Raw genomic sequence first — 23,873 nt, forward strand, 5'->3', positions numbered from 1 at the left:
AAGCTGAATCTCAGTTCTAGCATAGAACAGTGCAGCACAAAACAGCCCCAACAGCCCACAACGTCTGTGCACATTGCCAAATTAAAATAATTCTATCTGCCTGAATCTGATCCATATTCCTCCATTCTGTTCAAATTCTTGAGCCCAACATGTCCCCCGCCACAACACATTATAAGCAATCATTAATGTCTCTTGTGATTTTCTAAATTTCTTTAAGGTATCCCTCAACCTCCAATGCACCAAAGAAAACGATTCAAATTTGTCCAAACTCTCCCAATACCTAATATTCTCTAAAGGGTGACCCTACCAGGAGCATAGGTCCATGTGGCATCACTCTTGGGATGACAGGACCACACAAGCTCCTCCACCATGACAAGGTGACAATTCAACAGTGGAACAGGCGGACAAAGTTACTCTGAACTCAATGGCTGTGAAGGCAGATAAAAGCTACAATAAATCCATCAACTCCCATTGTTGTGGTTTTCAAGCCATTGGAATTAGTTGGTGTGCAACATCAAGTACATGTTAAACAAATACACGCACGCGTCTTCACTCTGTGGGTCAACAGAACAAAGGCCATCACATTCTCGATTACAAGGGATAGCCATGATGAGGACACTCCAATCCAGGTATCTTCCTGATGAAATACTTCAGCACCTTCTCCAAAGCTTCCTCATCTTTCATGCAGTGTGATGACCAGAACTGCACACAATTTTCGAAATGTGGCCCAAACAAAGTACAGTAAAATCTTTATTATTCACAATTCAAGCAACTGGCAGCCATCAAAAAAATTACAGAAAAAAATGATTACATTTTTTTTTAAATGAGGTGCATCTTGCAGTGAGTTTGCCAATCTCACAACACGCAACCTCAAGCAACTGGAAATTTCACTTATCCGGTAGCTACCAATCCCCTTACGTGCCAGATACCAGGGGTTTTACTGTATTACGTAACTGAACCAGGACTCCCCAGTTGTTATAGTTAGTGCCACAATTGATGAAGGCAGGTAGGTAATGTGCCATCTTGACCATCCTATCTAAAAGGATGGTGAACAATGCACACATTGCCAGTTTCTTGATGCAATGGGCCTGCTCCTCATTGTCCCCTTGTTGATCAATCCTCCCAAGGATTCTGCCATTCTCTATATACTTTCCTCCTACATTTGACTTCCCAAACTGTAACATCTCACACTTGTCTAAATTAATTCCATCTGTAATTTCTCTGCCTACATCCCCCAACTGATCTGTATCCTGTAGCACCCTTTAACAATCTTCTTCACTGCCCTGAACTCCATCAATGTTGTGTTATCAGCAATCTTACCAATCAGCCCATCTACATTTTTGCTAAATCGTTTATACATATAAAAAAAGGTCATGACCTTCTCCTTGGTGAATACCACTGCAAAATACTCATTTACCCACCTCTTCTGCCTCCAGATATAAATCCCTCTCTTTCACCGTGGGTGCTCCTTTGGCCAAGCCACCCTCTTGTTTTTAATACATGTATAAAAAATGTAGAATTTTCCTTAATCCTACTCACCAAAAACATTTCATGGCCCCATTTTGCCCTCCTGATTCTCTGTGAGTTCTTTCCTGCATTTTTATTCAGCTCTTAGATATGTTTCCTTTGTCATTTTGACCAAATTTGGAACTGCAATGCCTAGGTGAACCCTTTCACTATGTTTGCCACTGACTGCACCAACATCAGCAAGGAAGAAGTCCAAGTGCAAATGCAGAAAATGAACTTTCATTGTCATTTTGCACTTCAAGGTTTTGTATGCTTGAAGTAGACTTAAAATAAGGCATGAAATCACAAAATCAGGTTATATCTAAAAAATAGTACCCGATAGGAAAAACTTTAAGGTGATTTTTGTGACCAGCTTCCCAACATGCATAAAGTATCGTTTATCCCAAATGCATGGTGTTTCCAAAATTGGATTTTTTTTCAGATATTGGAATGATGTGTTTAATAATATGAATGATGCTTTGTACTTACCAAAAAAAAACTTGATCTCTGCTTACAAAAGAAGATAAATGCAGTACCAAATATTAGAAATTCTGCTGGATTGCAAAACAAAAGTGCAGGTCATGCGGTGACGATGGTTGGTAACAAACCGGCGCCCACTTGTGGTATCATGTTGGCGCTCGAAAACTTTCAGATTTTGTAGCATTTCATATTTCGGAACTTTGGATAAAGGGTACACGACTTCAGGAAGAAAAATCTTCATCGTCCAGTGTTTCTAATCCCAATGCAAAAAAATGCTGTATAAAAAATAATTCTTCAAATACTGAATGAAAAATAATTCCAAGACATGGTCTCAACTTGTCAAATAGAATTTTTTCAAAAATGCTGCATTTTGAAAATGTCCCTTTTTAAAAAAAATACCAGTGATCTTTCAAAAGATCCAACAGATTATAAAATGTAAAACTGCACTGACAGTAAGAACTTCAACAGCTTATAAAGTCCCTCCAGGACATTGTCCTGTGAAGACTAATTGCCTGCAAGCTACTTCCAGTGATTGCCCCCTTGCTGTGTAATTGCGGTTAATTATTGACACTGATTTTGCTGAATTTGAAATAATAGAAATAAAATAATGCCATCTATCACAGCTGCAGTCAAAAAGAGCAGTTACATGGAAATGTCCTGCAGGACTGAATGGGAATGGGTTCAAATTTAAATTCTCCAAATGCTACTGTGTTTGAAAGCTTTTTTGCCATTACAAATAAAACTGTTAACATGACGTGCTACTGCTGTGACAAGTATTTATTTTAGATGAAGCAGCAGGATTAGTCAAATGCAAGAAAAAGATCTAAACTGGGCCAGTCATTCCCCCACTGACACCTGGCACATAGTCTACCTTGCACCATGGTTTACCAACTCACTGCAGAAATCCTTTCTGGCACTGTACAGCCCCGCTGATTTGCATTTTCTTTTCCTTCACAGATAATGAACCATACTAAACCTGCCGAAGAAAGGCAGGAAATCAGTAGCAAACATATCTTTTGACACAAAAAAAACAGATGCCTGGTATTTTAATAAGGATTTTAATTCGCTTCAAATTCTGTATCTAAATTTCTGTTCCATGGAACTAGTTGCACATAAATAAAAAACAGCTAAAAAAAAAACGAACAGAGTTAATTGAAATATCCTCATTGGCAGAGCAGTAATAAATGAAATTGCAAATGAAGTTCAAAGCTTTGTATGACATCCAGTTGAACCTTCTGTTGCCCAATTTAGAACATCTGTAAAGTTTAATTACTTTCACTTTTGATTTACTTTGAAAAATGAAATTCACCAGTTAATAAAAAAATCATTACAGAGCAAATGAATTTTCTATAATATTCTAATGAAGGTTCTTCAAACTGAAACATTCACTCTATTTCACTTTCCAGAGTTATGAATGATTTTATTTTTGGAATTTCAACCTGCACTAAAAAAAAACACAGTAATCCTGAAGGAACTCAGCAGTTCTCGCAGCATCCATTGGAGGAGTGGAGCAACTGAATGGTATAAGGCACAGAAGTCTGAATACACTTATGATTGTTGTCAAAACTTATTCAGCAGGTAGCGCAATAATAACAAATAAACAGAAAAATAAATAAGGCCACAGAGTAGGGCGTAGGGAAACAGTAGTCAAATGGATCAGGTTATGAGAAAAGTACAAACCATCGTGCAGGGAATAGAGAAAGGTATTTTTATAAAAGTCAGTGCAAGGCCATCATCTTTTGCCAGTGTGAGATTCAAGAGCCTGATAACAGTGTGAAAGAAACTGTCCTTCAGTACATGTATCTTTTGCCTGACAAAAATAAGGAGAAGGGATTGTGTCTGGGGTGGGATATGTCCTTTAATTTTTTTTTAATTTTTATTTTTTGCACCATTGGAAGCATTTTGTGGTAACCTGATATGTGTTTGCAAATCTCTGCAGTTTTTTGTGGTCTTCGGCAGAGCAGTTCCTGTACCAAGCTGTGATGTATTAAGACAGGATTCTTTCTGTGGTGCACCTATAAAAGTTAGTAAGAGACCTCAGGCCCATGTCAAACTTTTGCAGATGTATAAGAAAGTAGCCTCTGGTGTACTTTCTTGATTATAACAACATAGGTAAAGGTTCCAATTTTGGAACATAATACTACAAATACATACATGAAATTCTTTAATTTTTGTCTACCGTAGGGCAGACAGAGTGTCACCACTTTGCCCAATACCCCTCCCTGAAACCTACAGCATCTGGTGTTCCTTGGCGGTCTCCCCTCCAAGTACTGACCAGGTCTGAGCCTGCTTAGTTTCCAAGAGCGGTCAATCTCAGGCGTATTCATGCTGTTAGGCATTGTAGCTGGACCAGGATATATGTTGGTGAACTTGAAACTATCTGCGATCTCTGCATCAGGCATGATTGATATATTCTGGAATGTGGACTCTGCTCAGTTTCTTAACTTGTCCTTAGCTAACTTGTTGAGTATTGACAGCATGCTCTGTCTTAATTCAGATGTGCAGCATCTGCAGGTCAATATTGCAACACATAGTTACAAGTTTTTTATGTTATAAATAAAGGATTTAAATACAAAAAAAAATTGAGCTTGATATCATTACATCATGCATAGAGTCAAACTGCATACCACTGACCCTGCAGTCCACAGTCTGTGCTGACAATCAAAGGAAGGATTAAAATGAATAACAGACACCTTCAATGAAGACCTTATAACAGGCATAATAATTGTATTAAAGTTATCTAAGAAGTTCACCAGGGCATTGCTTGGATTGGAGAGTATTAGCTACAAGAAGTTGGACAAATTTGGATAATTTTCTCTGGAGCATTGGAGACTGAAGGTGGGGGGGGGAAGAATATAACTTTATGGGAGGCATACATGGAGTAGATAGCCTTTCCCAGGATGGAAAAGTAAAGTTATAATGGGCACAGGTTTAAAGAAAAGGTTTAAAGGAGGTTTTGGAGGGCAATTCTTTTTTTCTAAGAGTCGGCTTGAAATGTACTGCCAAGAGAAATGGCAGAAGCAGATATGAAAGCAACATTTAGGAGGCACTTAGTCATTCACCTGAACAGGCAGCAAGTAGAGGGGAACAGAAGAATACAGATCGTGTGCAGATAGATGGGATTAGTTAGATTGGTCTTACGATCTGTGCAGGAATAGTAGGCCTGTTCCTGTGCTGTACTGTTATCCCATTATCTCTGTTTAATAAAGTTGAGGTGACTCCTGAGTAAAGGTTGCACACAATTACAAGATTAGAAGAGTGTGAAATCATTTAAATGAAACATAGTAAAGCTGAGACATTTTGATAAGGTGGCTACGGAATTGATGTTTCCTCTCTTGGGGGAATCTAGAACTAAGGTTCACTGCTTAAAAAAATAAAGCACTGCACATTTAGGACAGAGCTGAGAGACATCAATCCTTTGTCCTTTCTTCCTCAAAGATGATAGAGACAGAATTTTGGAACATCGATGAGGCAGATTCTTCTCAAGTCAGAAGGTGAAGATTGCCAGGGGAATAGGCAGCAATGCAGATTTAAGCTTCCAATCAGATCTTATTGAATGACAGACCACACTTGAGAGAATGAGTGGCCTGTTCCTGCTCCTTATGCTATTTTTCACAATCTCAAAAAGATCCAAGAGCTTCACTGCCACAGAATGCATTCAGATGTATATAAGGGAAATTAGGTCATTCGTCAGAGCACAACAGAGTTGCATAAAAATGTTCAAGATACCAACAATGTTTTGGATAGAATGGACACACCCAGACCTTCTACTGCCCAACAAGCCCCTCCAAACTGCAGCACTTGCAGGGTTTCTTGTGATTATTCAACAGGGCAGGTGTAGCCCCCAGGCTGGCCTTCTCATCAAAACTCGACATTTCTTGCAAAGACTGTACTATATTCTCAATGATGCAGTATTAAGCCATGTATTCAAACTGTACAACATCATTTACTAATGATTTCCTGTCTTGGGCTGGAATCAATTCCCATCATCTCTGAAACAAACTGGAAAAATGCAAAATAGATGAAGTGTGAGATTAATCAACATGAAATTTTGTGACTGCATCCATGCTTTTCATGTGTAGTCAAAGCAAATATGCAGTGCATAAATTTGACCAAATCTGTTAAATTGATACGATCCAGTAATAATTCTCTTAATACAATAGAATACTGCATTTAGAAATTCAACAAAATGAAATAAGGGGGAAGCTTCCAATGGTCTCCTTATTTGAAAATATTTTCATTTATATACAATTTACAGACAACATACAAAATGTCTGCCTTCTTCCACAAATGTAGCTTCCCTTCTACCATTGCCAATTCAGCCCTCACCCACAAACCCTCCATTTCCTGCTCATATACTCTGGGCCCCTCTGCCCCCAGACAGCACCTACCACCCCACCAGCCTCTGCATCTAATACATTATCCTCCAGAATTTCCGGCACTTACAACAGGATCCCACCACCAGACACATTTTTCCTTCTCCTCCCCTCCCAGCCTTCCCCAGGGACCGCACCCTCCGTGATTCCCTCGTGCCCACATGCCTCCACACCCATCACAACCTGCCACCTTTCACTGTGCCCACAAGGTGAAACACTTGCGCCCACACCTCTCCTCTCACCATCGTCCAAGGCCCCAAACAGGCATTTCAAGTGAAGCAACACTTCACTTGCACATCCAGAGTACTTATTTGCTGCATCCGGTGCTCCCTTTATGACATTCTTTACATTAAAGAGACCGGGTGCAGATTGAGAGCTCCGTTTGCAACAACAATGACCTCCCAGTGGGCAATGTTGGAATATAGGGGTTAATTAATCATAGAAAATATGTAGAATATATGCTTATGTACTATTCATTTTGCATACATGAATCTAGTACTATGTAACAATTTAATATTTACCTCATGGTGAAGGGAAAGAGTAATGTAAGTAAGGGGCAGCCACACAGTATGTAGCAAAGTTGGCTGATTACAGTAGGTTTAGAATTGCCTGCTCCCAAAATACAAGAGAGGGTATGTATGAAACAATTTAGTAGGAAGGTTAAGGCAAAAGGAGGTGTTGATGAGCATAGGACACGATGGCCAGACAAGAACAAAGAGAATCCTGACAGAGACTGTCAGAAACAAAGAGAATGGAAACTAACTCAAGTAAGAAGGCTAAGACAGAAGGAGGTGTTGAGTAGAAAAGAAGAATATGGCCAGATGAGAACAAAGAAATAATTAGAAATATCTGGGGTATGAATTGATTTCTGATCAAAACAACAGGATATTCTGACCTTGAGGATTAAGATGGGAGCTCTACACCCCAGATATCTGCAGAGCAGGAAATTACTTGTGATAAATCTTATGCAAGAAATCTAGCAAAGAAAGCCAACTTTTGTTCTGTATGATAAGGTTGAGCTATATAAACTGTAGAGACTGGACAGTAGAGGTCAGTCTTGGGGAATAGCTCACTGTGCAGGTAACCTATGAACTAACGACTGAACCAGAGCTCTGTTAAGCTTTATTCTTGTGCTGTGTAATAAACTGATTGTTGAACCGAATACCTTCTCCTTTCACTTCATTCAATGAGCACGCTGGACTCAGACGACACATAGACTAAATTGAGGGTAGGGTAAAGCCAGAGTCCGACAGCAACCCTTTCAATTCTGAGTCACACTTCCATGATCACGCATCTGTTCATGGCCTTCTGCATTATCCCATACAGACCACCCACAAATTGGAGGAGCAGCGCCTTATTTTCTGTTTGGGCACCCTCCAGCCAGATGGCATGAACATTGACTTTACTGCTTTCCACTAAACCTGCTCACCTTTTCTTTCCCCTCCCCTTTCCTGTCTTTCCAGTTCTTGCATCCCTCCTCATTGGTGTTGTCCCCTCTCTCTTTTCTCCACCTATCATCTACTGTTTCCCCCCCCCCCAGTACTTTGTTCAAATGCCTGCCAGCATTTTCTCAGACACTGATAAAGGGCTCATGCCCAAAGCATCAGTTCGGTATCTTTGTCTTTGCTACATAAAGGACACAGTTTGACCTACTGAGCTTCTCCATCATTTTGTCTTTTTACTTCAACCGTGGTGTTGACAGATTTTCCCCTTGACTACTAAACAAGCTGAGGGTTACATAAAAAACCTGTATTAGTTCTAGATCATCAATATAATAATTACACTTGACAGCAAAGATTTTCAAAACATTTGCTTCCTGAAAAAAAAAATTAGGGATTATGACAGACAACTTCAAGTTGAACACATAATTTCAGATTTGCTGTATAATCTAAGAAGGCGGAGAAACATTAAATTAACTTTTATTGAATTTAGCATGTTTAATGGCATAATTATGCTGGTCCATTGCATTAGTTTAACTGACCTAAATAATGTTTGTTGCTGATTATCATTTGCACTCAGCATCTGATGCCTCTTGTGTTAGTGTTCAACAATAGTCAACTCACAATGATGGATTCGTGTTGCCTTGATATCACTTTTCAATGTCCTGGTAAAACCTTTCACCATGTTTGTCACTAGGCCATTTCATGTCAGACCTCTGCCTAAAGGCGGCTACAAGAACGGATCTAAAACTTTAAAAATCACCTTTCAGAAAGTATCCCTAAAAGGCTGCTCCAGCGTCCCATTCATATCCAGAGGTTCCTTGTACTGCCCACCTGAGCCGATGGAGGTGGGACGACTGGTGCCATAGCGTCACCCGTCATAAATATGTTGCAGGGCAATGGCCGTCTTCCCTATCCATAATCCCCCACGCAGTTGGAATCGCTCTGTGGTTCCCAGAACAGGTAGGGGATTATAGGTAGGGAAGGTGGCCATTGCTCTGTCGCGTTTTGAGCCACAGAGAGTGGCCCCGAAGGCTAAAGTGGCCCAGTATGGCTGTCTCAGCCCGCACTGGCCGCTCCTGATGGCTCCCGCTCCCCCCGCTGCCTTGGAGGGAGAGGAGCAAGTGGGGAGATGGGTCACAGGCTGACAGCATCATCAGCCCGCCCCGAGCCAGCGGCTGTACATTCAGGTCAGGTACCAGGAAAGGTAAGAAATGGTGCCTCGGAGCTGGCCATGGCGCATTCAGGAAGGTATGTCTTTAGCAGTAAGGGTGAAGAACCTCCGCCTTTACAGGCTGGTGCTTTTCCAAGATCAGCAGGGAAGACATCCAAGGGCAAATGCAAAAAATGCTGCACTTCATGCATTTGTCGACTTGAAGTAGACTTAAAATATGACAATGTATATATATTATCTAAAAAAAGGTACATGATAGGAAAAATGTTAAGGTGATTTTTGATGATCAGCACCTCAAAATTCATAAAATCCACCCAAAAGTGTTCAGGAAGCAAAATCTTCATTGTCCAGTGTTATCAACTTTGTTCTATTTTGCTCGTAATTCATGTCTTTGTATTCAGGGAGCCTTTGTACTCCATGTGATGTCACGGTGCAATACAAATTCAAGTTATTGTTGTTGATCGCCATTAATTCTAACACTTTGTTGCAATGAACAAAGATCACCAAAGCAATACACTCTATGATTCACTGATAGAAAAAAAAGATACATTGACTTTAACAGGAATCTCATCTGTTGAAAGCAATTTTCAATGCTGTAGAAAAAATAAACTCTGATAGTCTGGCATTATTCTGAAATCCTGATGGTCTCATCTGGCTCACTTATGAATCCAGGACATAAACCAGGGTTCAGAGTGCAAGACAAGGATGTGACCAGAATGGGAATCTTGAGTGCATCTGATGCCAGGGTCTCGACTATGGGCTAACTTGCATACACGTGTGTACCACTCCCTACAACCTCAGCAGATCCTTTTTTTAAAAAAATAAATTTTAATTTATTCAAATTTAAAATGTTTTAATCTTTTGTTTGATATTTAAATTTGGACATACATCATGGTAACAGGCCATTTTGGCCCACGAGTCAGTGCTAGCCAATTTACACTCAATTAACCCCAGTGCGTTTCGAACAGTGGGTGGAAACTGAAGCCCCCGGGCAAACCCCACACAGATACTGGGAGAATGTATAAACCTTTTACAGACAACGGGGGATTAGAGCCCCGGTCCTGATCACTGGCACTGTAAAGGTGTTGCCTTAACCGCTACGCCAACTGTGCCGCACTTTTCACTGAAAAGAAATAAAGGCGTGTTTGCATATTAACAGGAGTAACATCCAAAATATAGAAAATCTGCTGATCAGTCACAATCCAAGCTGCATGCTGGACTGTGGGTGTTTTACTAACTGCCCAAAACAAAGGTCCCACTGTAACAACGTTGTATAACAGAACAAACCTGATCAGTATTGTTTCGCTGCACAAACTGACCTGCTCACTCGTAAACATTTCTCTCAACTAGTGAATAGCACTGATAGTCTGGAAGAAATAACAATGTACTATTCACTCATTCAGCAATTATGACCAACTTGCTTAATTTAAGGGCTGCAATTACTTTCATTACATCCACACACAACTCTTATTGTCCTGGGATACCCAGTGAGTATTCAGTTTTTTTTTGGCTATCAGCGACGCGTCATCTGACAAATTCAAAGAGGTCTTTAACTGAGCCCATTGAACTTTTCTGTAGCCATTAAAAGTCATCATTGTACTGCAAGCCACTTCCTTTAGTACCCTATGATAAAAAAAACTCCAAGATCAGCTAATTCGATAGTACTGATTAAGGACTCCATCTTTTCAAACAATCACTGTGGCATACCAACGATGCCACCACCACACTGGCTTAATTTCCTATTTCAGAAAAGGGAGCTCATACAAAGCAGTGCTTGTCTGTATTTTGCAGAGATCTTTATCGTTTATATTGATTCTGTGTTACAAGATGTGGTAGCATTCTGATATTAACCACATTTGGAATCGAAATCTATTTTGCATCTAATTCCACAATACATATTGCTTTATTTGTTTTCGAGTGACTAGCTTATAAAGTGGCACAGCTTCAAGCCAAGCAAACTGCCACAAACCAGTAAACGACCACATTAGAGCCACACGGTTAGCCCATCACTATTACAGCACCAGCGACGCAGGTTCGGATCCTGCGCTGTCTGTAATGAGTTTGTATGTTCTCCCTGTGTCTGCGTTGGTTTCCTCCGGGTCCTCCACTTTCCTCCCACCAGCAGCTTGCTTTTCAGCTTTAGATATTTAATTTGCTGCACTTTAAAGGTTATGAAACAAAAAAGTATTTTAGCATCAATTTAAACAGATCAGACCACAACATTTTCCCAACTGGTCTCTCTATAGTACAATTCATGCATAAATCAGAATTTTTTCTCTCCCTTTCTGCCATTGCAGTTCATAATTTAAATTTGGATGTACAGCATGTTAACAGGCCCATGAGCCAATGCCCCCCAAATACACCAATCAACCTACAACCCCATAGGAGTCTGAAAGGTGAAGGGAACATCAACCCCCGGAAAAAAACCCATGAAGACATGGGGAGAACGTACAAACTCCTTATAGGCAGTGTCAGATTTTAACTCAGGTCAGTGGTGCTTTAATAGCATTGCATTAACTACGTGGCTAACTGTACCACCCACTTTATCTCTATACTACCATAAATATATCCAGTCGAAAGATCCAGTGACTTCATGCTTGAATGCTGTCATGTGAACAAGGCCAGACAAGGCCTACCCATGAAAGCATAAGCAGCCAAGTGAGTGTTCAAATTGTTGAAAACCTTAAATGTTTCTTATTAAATAAGAAATATATATTTTTAATTCTACTAATTCAAATAACGTAATACCTTAGGTTTTGCTCCCTCATTATAATGGATGAACTGCTCCTCCATTTGCTCTGACAATAACCTCGCACACATTGGAGTTGATTGTTGAATTCAGGAAGGGAAAACCAGAACTGTACAACCCAATGATCATTGGGGGATCAAAGGTCGAGTGGGTGAGAAAATGTAAGTTCTTGGGAGTCACTATTTCAGAGGATCTTTCCTAGACCCAATAGTCAACTGGGATCATGAAGAAAGCACGTCAGCACCTCTACTTCCTCAGCAGTTTATGAAGGTTTGGCATGACATCGGAAACCCTGGTAAATTTTGACAGATGTGTGGTAGAAAGTGTGCTGACAGTCTGGTATGGGGACATCAATACCCCTGAGCAAAAAGCCCTGCAGAAGGTAATGGAGACAGGCCAGGACATCAGGAGTAAAGCCCTCCCCACCACCAAGAAAATCAACAGGGAATGCTGCCGTCAGAGAGCAGCAGCAATCATCAAGGATCCACACCACCCAGCACATGCTCTGTTCTTGCTGCTACCATCATGAAAGAGGTATAGGTGCCACAAGACACGCACCACCAGGTTCAGGAACAGCTGCTACCCCTCCACCATCAGACTCTTCAACAAACTCAATCAGGGACTCATTTTAGGACTCTTGTTTTTGCACTTTATTGATGTTTTTTTCTCTGTATTGCACAGTCAGTTGGTTTACATGTTTTATTTGTTTCCATGTGTACGTTAAGCCATTTTTTGGCACTGTCAGTAACTGGTAATTCTGCCTCCTCCACACGGAAAAGAATCTCGGGGTTGTATGAGATGTCATGTATGTACTCTGACATAAATCTGAACCTGAATCCAATATTAGTAATGGGGAATTGCCACAAATTTTACACTCTGCTGCTACACCCCTTCAGTCCCAACATCACGAAGGAACAGCGGCCATTAAGCTTTGGTTTGAGTTTTCAAGTCTAGCCAGTCCAGCACAGCCAGCGTTCTCCCTTTGAAGAAAAAGTGCACATTGAAGAACATGAAAGACCTTTGCTAAATCAAAATTTCTAGTAAGCCATTATTTCATCAAAGACCATCAGCTAGAAATGTACTACCATGGAAATATGTGGTGAAACAATCCAACATTTGCACCTTCTAATTACAATTGGAGTACATTTTTTTCTGCTTACTCCTTGTGTGTTGCAATCATAAAGCACTCTCTTTAAGTTGGATTATCATATGACTGTTGAATATAACCAATACCAATGCACCATGGTTATTATTTCATCAGGTGGAATTGACCCCAAGATTCAACCAAAGCTGAAAATTACAATCACTGCAGAAGTATAGCAAAAAAAAACCCAATTTCTCATTTATGGTCACAACCCCAGGAAATTCACGGAATACCTCATCTTCATATCATTGTTAAATATTATTGGATATTTATGTTCTGCGTTGAACAGTCAGTAGTTTGCATTCTTTCTTTCTTTAAGTTTTTCTCTTTTGTAGATATATATCTTTTCTTGAGTAGAGTATTTTTTTTGCAAAATTGATTTGAAAATCTGCCTGCCTGGCCTGCAGGGAAAAAAAAAAAGAATCTCAGGGTTGTATGTAATATCATGTATGTACTCTGAAAAATAAATCAGAACTTTGAACTTTGGCGTCATGTTTGCACCAACATTTCCAGATCTCTTTTCATACGAATGCAAGTCTGTTTTCACGGAGTGGTGTAAACAATTGGAAATCTATAGTGGAATTCCTTAACTGCTGCAAAGTTATGTGCATAAGCAATATTTCTTCTGGTAAAGAACTCTCAGCCAGATGTTCTGAATCATTCACCTATTAAAATACATACACTTGTAACTTCATTTCACAAAATAAATCATAATTTTTAGAAATGGATCATTCACATTGCAAACGATTGAGTAGAAATGGTGAGTGCTTCTCAATCAACCACACAAAGTTTTGAATCCCATTTCTGCCATGACCAGATAGAAACTGTCAATCTTTAGTTTATTGGTATTGTGATTTTAGAATAATCGTGCATAAACCAAAATTTAGTGTCGTTGATCAAGTCATTAGTTGAATCTCGTGTGCAATATATTTTAACTCAACCAGGCAGTATTCTAATTTATAATGATCTGCCTTTGCAATACTCTTTAAAGGTAAATTAATATTTCCAACATGAAGCTACATTGAGAAAAGAGACCAGCATGTTTAAATTAGGTTTAACTTTGAGCATAAATTAAATTATGGGTGTGAATATTATCAATAAGATTCCACACATTTTACTGGTACGAGAACACGTATTTATACAAGATATGTTGAACAAAGAATTGGGCATTGGTCCCTGAAAATGCTAATTCTAAATTTCCAAATACATGCCTGCAGCCAAAAAGTGCATCTCCAACTTACTATTAGGCTCTCGGGTAGTGAATGATTTCTACCCTTCAGTGACTAACTCAAAAATCATCCAATCTAACTTCAAAGTTGAAAAAACTTTTTTCATCTAATTGTTAAATGCCAACTTTTTAATGGGAACGGTGTTGTAGTACAAATTCTATCACCAATGTGTATATGTACATATGTTCAGATGGTAGTGTAGGATGACTGTGATTGGCTGAGAGCGTAGCCACACCTACTGGCAGGTCTTAAAGGATTGCTCCTAGCCAGACCAGGTCATTCTGGACTGGTCAACCTACTTGTGATATGCTCCAGTCTTTTAGTTAATAAAAGCCTTGGTTTGGATCAACAAGTCTTTGGTTCTTTCGATGCACTCTACAAACAATTGCCAAGGCAAGGAGATATTTGTGTCATACTTGATTCATTTTGGACCTGAACTTGTTAATGAATGGAAGTCATTTGAAGAAAGATTCAGCCAAAGGATTCCCATTCACTTTTAAATTAATCATTGCTGACATCAGAATGGTACAGCTTCAAGCTGCTGACTCTCACCCTTGTCTCAGAGGTCCAGATTGGTCCGCCGCCATTATAACCCTCTTGCCCAAACCCTTCTCCCTTTCTCCTTCCATTTCCCGACCCCCACCCCTACCTGGTTCCTTCCCTCTGGTCTTATGTAAATATAGGTAGGAACTTCCAAGGTGAACATTTCCCTGAGTAAATCAGGGACATAATCTGCATTGTACATTGACACAATATTGATAAAGAAGAAATAAATGTCCATTCAATTAAAATTATTGAAAGAATAATTCAAAAACTAAACCGCAATACCTAATCCAAATTTTAGATGGAACCCCATCCACAATCCTTCACTCACTCAAGTACCAATGCACAGTAGCAGCAGTTTGCACCATCCGGAGGTGGAATTGTAGCAATTCAGCAAATTCCTTAAACAACACCTTCAAAAGTCCATGACCTCCACCACCTCAGACAAGGGAAACTTTGGCACAGGGACAGCACCACCAGTAAATCGTCCTCTCAGCCACACTCCATCCTGACTTAGAAATTATCACCACTCCTTCATCAACACTGGATCAAAGTCCAAAAATTCCACCATTACAGCATTGTGGTTACACCTACTCCTCAGAGACCTGCTGTGATTCAAGATGCATTCACCACCATGTTCTCAAAGGCATGAACAATTAAATATGGAGTCACCCCATGAAGCACACATTGCTTGAATGAATAAGAAAAAATCCCATATATCCCTTTTTAAGAGATTCTACTGTTTACTTGTTAATATACAGTACAACTCCAATTATCCAAAATGGTCGGGACCAGACCTATTTTGGATAAAAATATTTTTGGATAACTGGTCATTTTTTTAAAAACAGCCCAGTAACAACCACACAAGAGTTGTCATAATGTTTAAATAACAAGGGAAGGCTTAAGGCTTTTTTTTTTAAACACATGAAATAATGTTTAATTCTCATCAAAAAAATGTGAACACAATAAGATGAATCCAACACCAAAAGCTCAAAATTCTACTCATACGTTTTTCCAAAACTTTTTTCAACCTCTGAAAACAATTTTGGATAATTGAGGATTTCTGATTGTTTCGGATATCGTCATTTATCCGAAATTTTTTCGGAGGCGAAATGACATCATTTCGGCGTCAACTTTTTTTTGCATAAATGAGGGTTTTTGATTGGAAAAATTAGGGTTTCTGTTGGGGAAAAAAAAATTGGAGCAGAAAAGAAGTCACTTCCAGGTCCAAAAAGAATTTCTGATAACAGGATTTTGGATAATCCAATTTCAGATAATTAGAGTTGTTCTCTGTGTGCAATTACCACGCTGAAATCATTCCATTTCACCTTTCAAAATAATCCACTGAAATAGTTTCTTCAGTACACCTACCATCCCTTCAAGAAATCACACGTCAGCACTGAAAACCAGTTTTATTAGGAATATTTACTGTGAGATTACTAAGCAGCATTTTTAATGTTATTTTGCTAAGCATTGTTGGTATAATGCAGTACGTTTAAATTACATGAAACTCTATTTTCTAAATTAAGGTTAATTCTGTGTTTTATTTAAAGCAGCCTTTTGATGCACATTATGACTGCACTGCAGACATACGTCACAGAGGAACCTTTCAAGATCGCTCCCTTGAGATCTGCCCAGATTCTACCATGTAGGTTGTGCTGAGTTGAACTAAAAGACTGCCCATGGGGAAGGAGGAAAGAACAAAACATGAGGCTAAATCAACTTGTGCCACTCCCATAAATCTTCTTGCAGCTGCCTTTCTTTAAAGCTGCTTGCCTCCCCCTGTGATTTAGGAACATCTGGCTCAGCGGGGGAATGGAGAGGGCTATTACATGGGGAGGAGAAGATGGTAAGAGCTTAAGATTCAATTACTCGATATACTCAAGCTGCCAACACTGATCTACTTCGATTTTAACAACTGTCTGCAGCCAATGTTTAGAAACAATTTTTGCCTCTTCCAGTTAAGTGTTTGTAGATCGACACAAATTATTCATGGGAGGATAACAAAATATTAAAACAAGTCAAGCCAACTAGGGGGACTGAGTCCATATACAAGCAATAAAAAAGAGCTACTTGTTAATTTAGTAAACAATGATGGCATAATAGTATATAAATTTTACTGGATTCTTTGGAACCAAAAGAACAAGTCGTCTGCAGGGAACTGAAAGATTAGCGGTTATTTAAATCATGCATCATATCACTTAAGTACAATTCATGTTCTCTTCTTCTTTTCAATCTTTTTATTATTATTATAATTTATAAACACATACAGTTCAAAGAGATATAAAAAATACATAGTAAGTAATGAATTAATACAGAGATATTAAACAATAATATTATAGAATAAAAATATATCATAAAAAAAAATTTTGATCAGTTTAGGGTGTGAACTATCTCTAAAAAAAAAGATATAATTAATAACAATATATGAAAAAAGAGAAAAAAAAACCCAAAAAAGAAGAAAAAACAAATCTGAATTAAAAAAAACTTTAAAAAAACTCTAAAAAACACCTACAGATATAGCTAAACCACGCCGATCACTCCGATCTCATCTTACAGCCCAATTATCATACATAATCATAGAAAGAAAACAGAGCCAGATCAACTCACCACAAATGAAAATATTGAATAAATGGTCGCCAGGTTAACTCAAACTTAGAAGGGGATTCATAGACAGAGTTTCTAATTTTCTCTAAATTTAAACATAGTATAGTTTGGGTAAACCATTGGAAAACAGTGGGAGGATTAACCTCTTTCCAATTCAATAGTATAGATCTTCTAGCCATTAGTGTAAGAAAAGCAATCATACGATCCGCAGGAAGAGATAAATAAGTCAAATCTATCATAGGTAATAATTCATGTTCTCATATAAACTTGCAACATTTGGGAATTATTTTTCTTTTCTTCACGTCGCTAAAATGTTGCATTAGCTGCTTGCGGTCAAGTGGCAGAGCTGTGTCTTGCGATGATTGCGCTGGAATTAGGTTAAAGAACCTGAGAGATCCAAGAGTCCTTGGTTCTTAGTATGGACTTGTGAAAGTACAGATTCCATCACCAATGTGTAAACATACAGATGGTAGTGTAGGATGACTGTGATTGGCTGAGAGTGTAGTCACACCTACTTAAAGGTCTCAAAGGATTGCTCCTAGCCAGACCAGGTCATTCTGGACTGGTCAACCTACATATGATACGCTCCAGTCTTCTAGTTAATAAAATCCTTGGTTTGGATCAACAAGCCTTTGATTCTTTTGACGCGCTCTACAGGACTCTACCCCCCCACCCCCACCCCCCTCATCATTTGTTACAGTGTTCAAGACCATGCCGTCATTTGGGCCCTCTATTCTCGATGGAGATCCTCCATAAGCAACTCTGAGCACATGGAAACAGATCAACGTTCTGAAATATTCATCCATTGGCTTCTCATTCAAATGTGGACACCATTTTTGTGTGTTTCAATTGCTTAGATAGACAAAGAGCCTTCTAATGTTGGAGGGAAACTGATTATGTTATTTATTTCAAAAGCTGAAATTGTTTGATATAAGTAAATAGAAGCAGAACTGATCTGGATTGGTTGGCAGTCGGGAAGCACTGACTAGTGAAAAACAAAGACAAGTTGATAGACAGTATTCTAAGGCCTAGCATGACAAAAATGAAGGAAGGAAAAACTCTTTGTATCATTTATTTGCTCACACTATGTGAACCTCACTGTTAATGTCAGCATTCATCCTCCTTCCCCAATTTGCTCCTGAACTAGACATGCAGTTAGGTCTGTCATTGCAAAAGACCCGAAAGGATAAAGAGGTGAATTTTCTTCCTCGAGGGGGTATTAGGGACCCAGGTGGAAGTTACGACAATCTGATAGTTTTAAAAAAAACACAAAGCTGGAGGAACTCAACAGTGTCCAGGTAAAAATACATCACTGACATTTGGGGCTTGAATCCTTCATCAAGTTATGGGAAAATATCGGTAGGCATCCAAACAAAAGAGTGGGGTTGGGGGGAGGGAAGGGGTGGTAACAAGGCAGGAGGTCATAGGTCATTGGTCACAAAGCAAGAGGTGATAGGTGGAGAATGGAAGGGGGGGGAGGAAACAGCAGAGATCGAGGGGAGGAGGGATGGTTAGGTGAAGGGAGAGAAGAGAACTAGAAAGGGGAAGGGAGGGGGTGTGGGGAGGCTTTCCACAAACTTGGTGTGTTTTTATGGTGTCTGCAGATTTTCATGTTTTACTTCACAGTTTCATAATTAGGGCCAGATCAGCAAATAAAATTTGGATATAATCAATGAGTTAGATCTGCATCTTCTAGCTTCCAAGTTTACATTTCTGGTAACTAGCTCAATAACTTCACTATAACATTGCCAAAAAATTTTTGTTGCCAATGATGGGACCACAGGGTATTAAGAGCATTTGAATTAAGGACTCAGCACAGTGATTTCAGACAGAAGAAAATAATAAAAAAGTTACTATTTAATCGAACTAATCTGAACAAATTAAGAAAATAAAGTCAATCACCACTAAATGATGGTTGTGGTCAGCTTTAATTCCACATCCCGGTACATTTACCTCCCAACGTAGCAGTGGGATGTTCATCATTAGGTGTCTGCCCCTCTGAGTTGCTCCATGGAGTGTGAAGAGATCGAGCATCTTCACATAAACCCCGGAAGTGATTTTTGTTTCAGGTTCACGCGCGTGATTTACACCAGAAAGTGGAGATCCGAGTTATGAAGAATGACATCAATTAACCCAGAGGCAGATAGAATCACATGCCAGTCTGGGACAAAAAGATCAACTCTCTGTTGCCACGTGCTAGGAATTGAGAAGCCATTGAAATTCTTGGTCGTAGTTTACTTACTTTAGACATAGAAAATGGCAACATTCTCAACGACACTGCCTCTGCAGGATCCTGTGAAGCCTTCATCTGATTTAAACACGGCCTGGCTTGCTGAGTAGTTCCAACATCCATGGCATTTTGATTGCTTTTATGCAATCACCCCATCACTGCTAAACACTAAGCAACTTAAGTATGCCTTCTAAAATTCGAACCCAATTGATGTGCACATCACTTTCAAACAAATTAGCAATCAGTATAATTTTAACATGTGGTAGGCATTCACTGAATACCTTGAAAAACAACATTAAAGTGGAGAAGCTGCAAGAAAATGTTCCAACTTACCCAGTTGTGATGTCATCATCATTCATCGTCTTCCCCAACAAGTCACTGTCACTCAGATAACCAGACATGTCAGCACTGACAGACTTCAAGTCTATATCGTCAGTATCCAGAGTGTCCAAGTCTAAGCGAGAGATGTTACATGATTTGCTGGAACTCCGCATGGGCATGGTGTGCGAGTAATGAGAGGAGTCTCCACGGACAAACCAGCCAGAATTCCCTCCAGGCTGACATCCACTGCCGACAGAAGGTGCATCTCCTGCCTGGAGACGCGGACTTGCTTGGCCATAGCGCCAAGATAAAGGTGAAGATCGGTTCGATGAACTTGTGCCTCGACCTCTGGCATTCACTTCAGTCGCTAGGTCACTCTCAAACGCTGCATCTAAAGCACTGCAATGATAGCAACAGTTGACAAACGAATGTCAATGTAATGCTCAGAAACACTAACAGCCAACAGAAGCTGATACAGTTATTAGCCTGGGCTATCTGATATGACAAAATAGAGAATGACCAACCTGTGAAGAAAAGAGAACAATCTGACCACACAAGGCAACTTTTACAAACCAAGTGTCAATAATTCATGAGTTATTCATTGCCTCTCTCGGGTGTCGAGTGGTATCAGAATTTATTGTCGTGAACAAGTCATGAAATTCAATGTTTTGTGGCACCAGCATAGAGCAAACATACATATTATAACCATCTTACAATATTACTATATTTAAAAAAATTCACGAAAAGTAAGGCAGTGTCTTTGGTTCATTGATTATTCAGAAATCTGATGGCATTGGGGAAGAAGCTTGTTCTGTTGGGTGCTCATCTTTAGGCTCCTGTCCCTTTTCCCGATGGTAAAAACGTGAAATGGGCATGGCCTGGGTGGTGCGGGTCTTTGAGGAATGAGGCTGCTATTTTAAGACACCTCCTCATCCAGATGTCCTCGATGGGGTGAAGACTGGTGTCACAGGCCGAATTAACAACCCTCTGCAGTTTATTCTTGTCCTGAGACTTGGTGCCTCCATAGCAGGCAACCAGGCAGAATGCTCTCCACAGTACACCTGTCGAAGTTTACGAGAGTCTTCGGTGACATACCAAATCCTCTCAGGCACCTCACAAAGAATATCCGCTGGTGAGCCTTCTTTGTTATTGCATCAACACGAAGGCTCCAGGACAGATCCTCGGAGACATTCACACCCAGGAATTTTAAGTTCTTGACCACTCCCTATATATGGAAAACCTTTCATCTTCCTAACATAAAATTAAGAATGCATTGAAGGACAGATTTCCTGGAGGAAGCTTGCCATTTTTTCCATAAATTGTAAGAAAATCAAATTGTAATTTGTCTTGCTTACAGAAAAGATCATTATTTTAAAAATGTGTAACTTTGTGAACTGTTCATTCAAATAGCATGACACAAATATTTTCTAGTTAACATTAAAAGATGGTGGATATGATAATAGATGCCTATATGAACATTCCAGCATCAAATTTGAGTGGTGATTGCATGTATTCTGTGTCATTAGTGGCAATCAGATTTGTTTTTGCTTCAATTATTTTATTTTTACAATTAATCATAATTCAAGCCACTTGTGTGCTTCGTAATTTCCCACCTTAATTCCTGAAAATAAGCCTTTTAATTTATTGCATTAATGGGATCAAAATAACCATTTCGACAACACTTACAGTTTCCTTAATACCATCGATCAGCACTATTTTAAAAGTGAATTGTTTAAAAACCAATCATAATTGAATTGCTCATATTGGAGTAAATCCAAAGAAACAAAAACTGGAGAAAATTACTATGGAAGTGAATTCTAAGCCCTTGGAGTAATTACAACACTTAAGAATAGGATCTACAAATTAGATCTTTTTGTTTAAAAAAACTAAGCAATTGGAAATTGACCTGGAGAAAATGGTGTTTATGATTATTTCCAATTCAATCATTAAATACTCTAATGCTGTACACTTCCACTTCCAAGTTCTTGCTGCAAACCTGACAATTTCTACATTGGAACTCTGCTTGATGACATCACTTACAATAGCACTTTTTGAGCTCTGAAAGAGAACTCAGAACAAACACATTGTTCTGGGATTCTATGATCGATCATTCCCAGAAAACATACAGTAATGTAAAAAATTATAGCAGGAAACAGGGAGGTCAGCTGGTAAACAAAACACTCCCCTACATCCTGTCCCATCTCTCACTGAAGCAGTGTCCTTAAATCCTTTAAACATCAACCACTTCATACACTATCAGGTATACCGCATTTGCTTTCATTGTCCTTCCATATTCACTAGCCTGTTCCTTAGTGATCCGTCTAATCAATCAACATCTATCACCTTGAAAAAATGAATTTCCTATTCTCTTTTCCCTAAAGGTGAGATGTGAAGTTCAACTCATCAAATTTATGCAGTAGTTACACTAATGAAAGCTTGCATCTAATAGTCTAAATATGCCTGATGCAGGCACAGGAATGGTCAGTACTTGGAGGGGAGACCATCTAGGAACACCCAAGTGTTGCAGTTTTCTGCGAGGGGCGCTGGACAAAGTGGCGACTCTCTGCCTTACGGTAGACAAAAGTTAAAGAATTTCATGTTTGTAACATTATAAAGGCAGTATTACATGACAATACTGAAACCTTTACCTTTTATCTTTTCCTTTGCAGGTACTCCATGAATGAAGAAGGACATTTATAACCTTCAAATGAACAGAGCACCCACTTGGTGCCTCGGAACCACTTTCATCTGCTTGACCACCCCTTCAAGCTTCACTACTAAGTGAGGTCTGTACTGTATATTATACAATGGCAAACAATAAGTCTGATCACCCCTCATTCTGCAGAAATTGACTAATAATTGTTATCTATATCCCCATGACTAATAATGATACAAGATGACTACTTTCCCTTGACTCACTCTTGTGCCCCTGATATAATTCCTTCATCAACCACACTCACAGTAAGGGATGGACCATCACAGCACAAGGCCTTTGTAATGTATATGGTCAGTTTCACTCTAATTAACCTTGAAAGCTGACAGACTCCTAACCCCAGTCTCACTGATAATGAAATCTCATCTTGGTGGAAGTAGACTACCTCTGCACTACCCAGACATTGTGTTCTTCCCGCATCATCCAATTTTGACTCTAATTGACCTATTATAACTCCAAAGACATCATGATTTAAATGCCTTATGTGTGCGTGTAAGGTCAGTCTTGTATATACAAAATAACAACTTGCGTTGAGTCAACAGAATGGAGGCTGATGTCAGAAGAGTTTCAGGCCTCACTAGGTTTACCGTCTCTTTCTGTGGCTCAAGGGAAATACAAAACAGCTTCTTATCAAAACTAAAATTCAAATGTAGAAGTAAATCTTGAAGGAACCAAAACATTTGTGGGGTTCTCAGAAAGATTATCTGAGCCAGCCAAGTGCAGGCATATGAAAAGGATTTGCAAGCTGATGAACAACTCCAGAAGTCCTGCTCATCATATGATTCAGTTCAGTAGAACAGTGAAACATTAGGGAGAACGTGGTTGGCATAGCAGTTAGCGCAAGACCTTTTACAGCACCAGCGATCAGGACTGGCGGTTCAAATCCCGCACCGTCTGTAAGGAGATTGTGCGTTCTCCCCATGTGTGCGTGGGTTTTCCCTGAAGGCTCCGGTTTCCTCCCACACTTCAAAATGTACCAAGGGTGTAGATTAATTGGGTGTAAATTGGGCAGCATAGAGTTGTGGGCCAAAATGGCTTGTTACCATGCTGTATTTCAAATTCTAAAAAAAAATCTAAATTACCTGAATTACCAGTAGTCCGTCAAAACAAGGACAGGAACATACCACTTGGACAATGATGAATGCACACATGCAGCAGAGAGCTCGATTGACAGGAGGCATTCAAAGGCAGTCCAATGCCTGTCACCTGATAGCAAAAGGCTGCAAATATTGCAAATGCCTGTGGACATTGAATGATGGGCCCCGTCCAATTAAGACATTACAGCAATGTCCTTCAAAATTGCCTGAAGGAAGAATCCAGGAACAAACTGAAATTCCGCAGAATTAACCAAGCAACTGGACT

General features: G+C 39.4%; 1 protein-coding gene across 7 annotated transcripts in view; it reads right to left on the minus strand.

The window, feature by feature from the left end:
* The window catches only part of LOC138765026 (neuron navigator 1-like), a 674,255-nt gene that overhangs the window by 377,348 nt on the left and 273,034 nt on the right, over positions 1 to 23,873 (minus strand). For all 7 annotated transcript variants that reach the window (XM_069941668.1, XM_069941670.1, XM_069941669.1 and 4 more), the window contains one exon: positions 19,811 to 20,197. In XM_069941668.1, the coding sequence (XP_069797769.1) occupies positions 19,811 to 20,197 (387 nt within the window). The remainder of the gene's footprint in view (positions 1 to 19,810; positions 20,198 to 23,873) is intronic.

This window comes from Narcine bancroftii, chromosome 5, assembly GCF_036971445.1.
Source record: "Narcine bancroftii isolate sNarBan1 chromosome 5, sNarBan1.hap1, whole genome shotgun sequence".
Lineage (NCBI taxonomy): Eukaryota > Metazoa > Chordata > Chondrichthyes > Torpediniformes > Narcinidae > Narcine > Narcine bancroftii.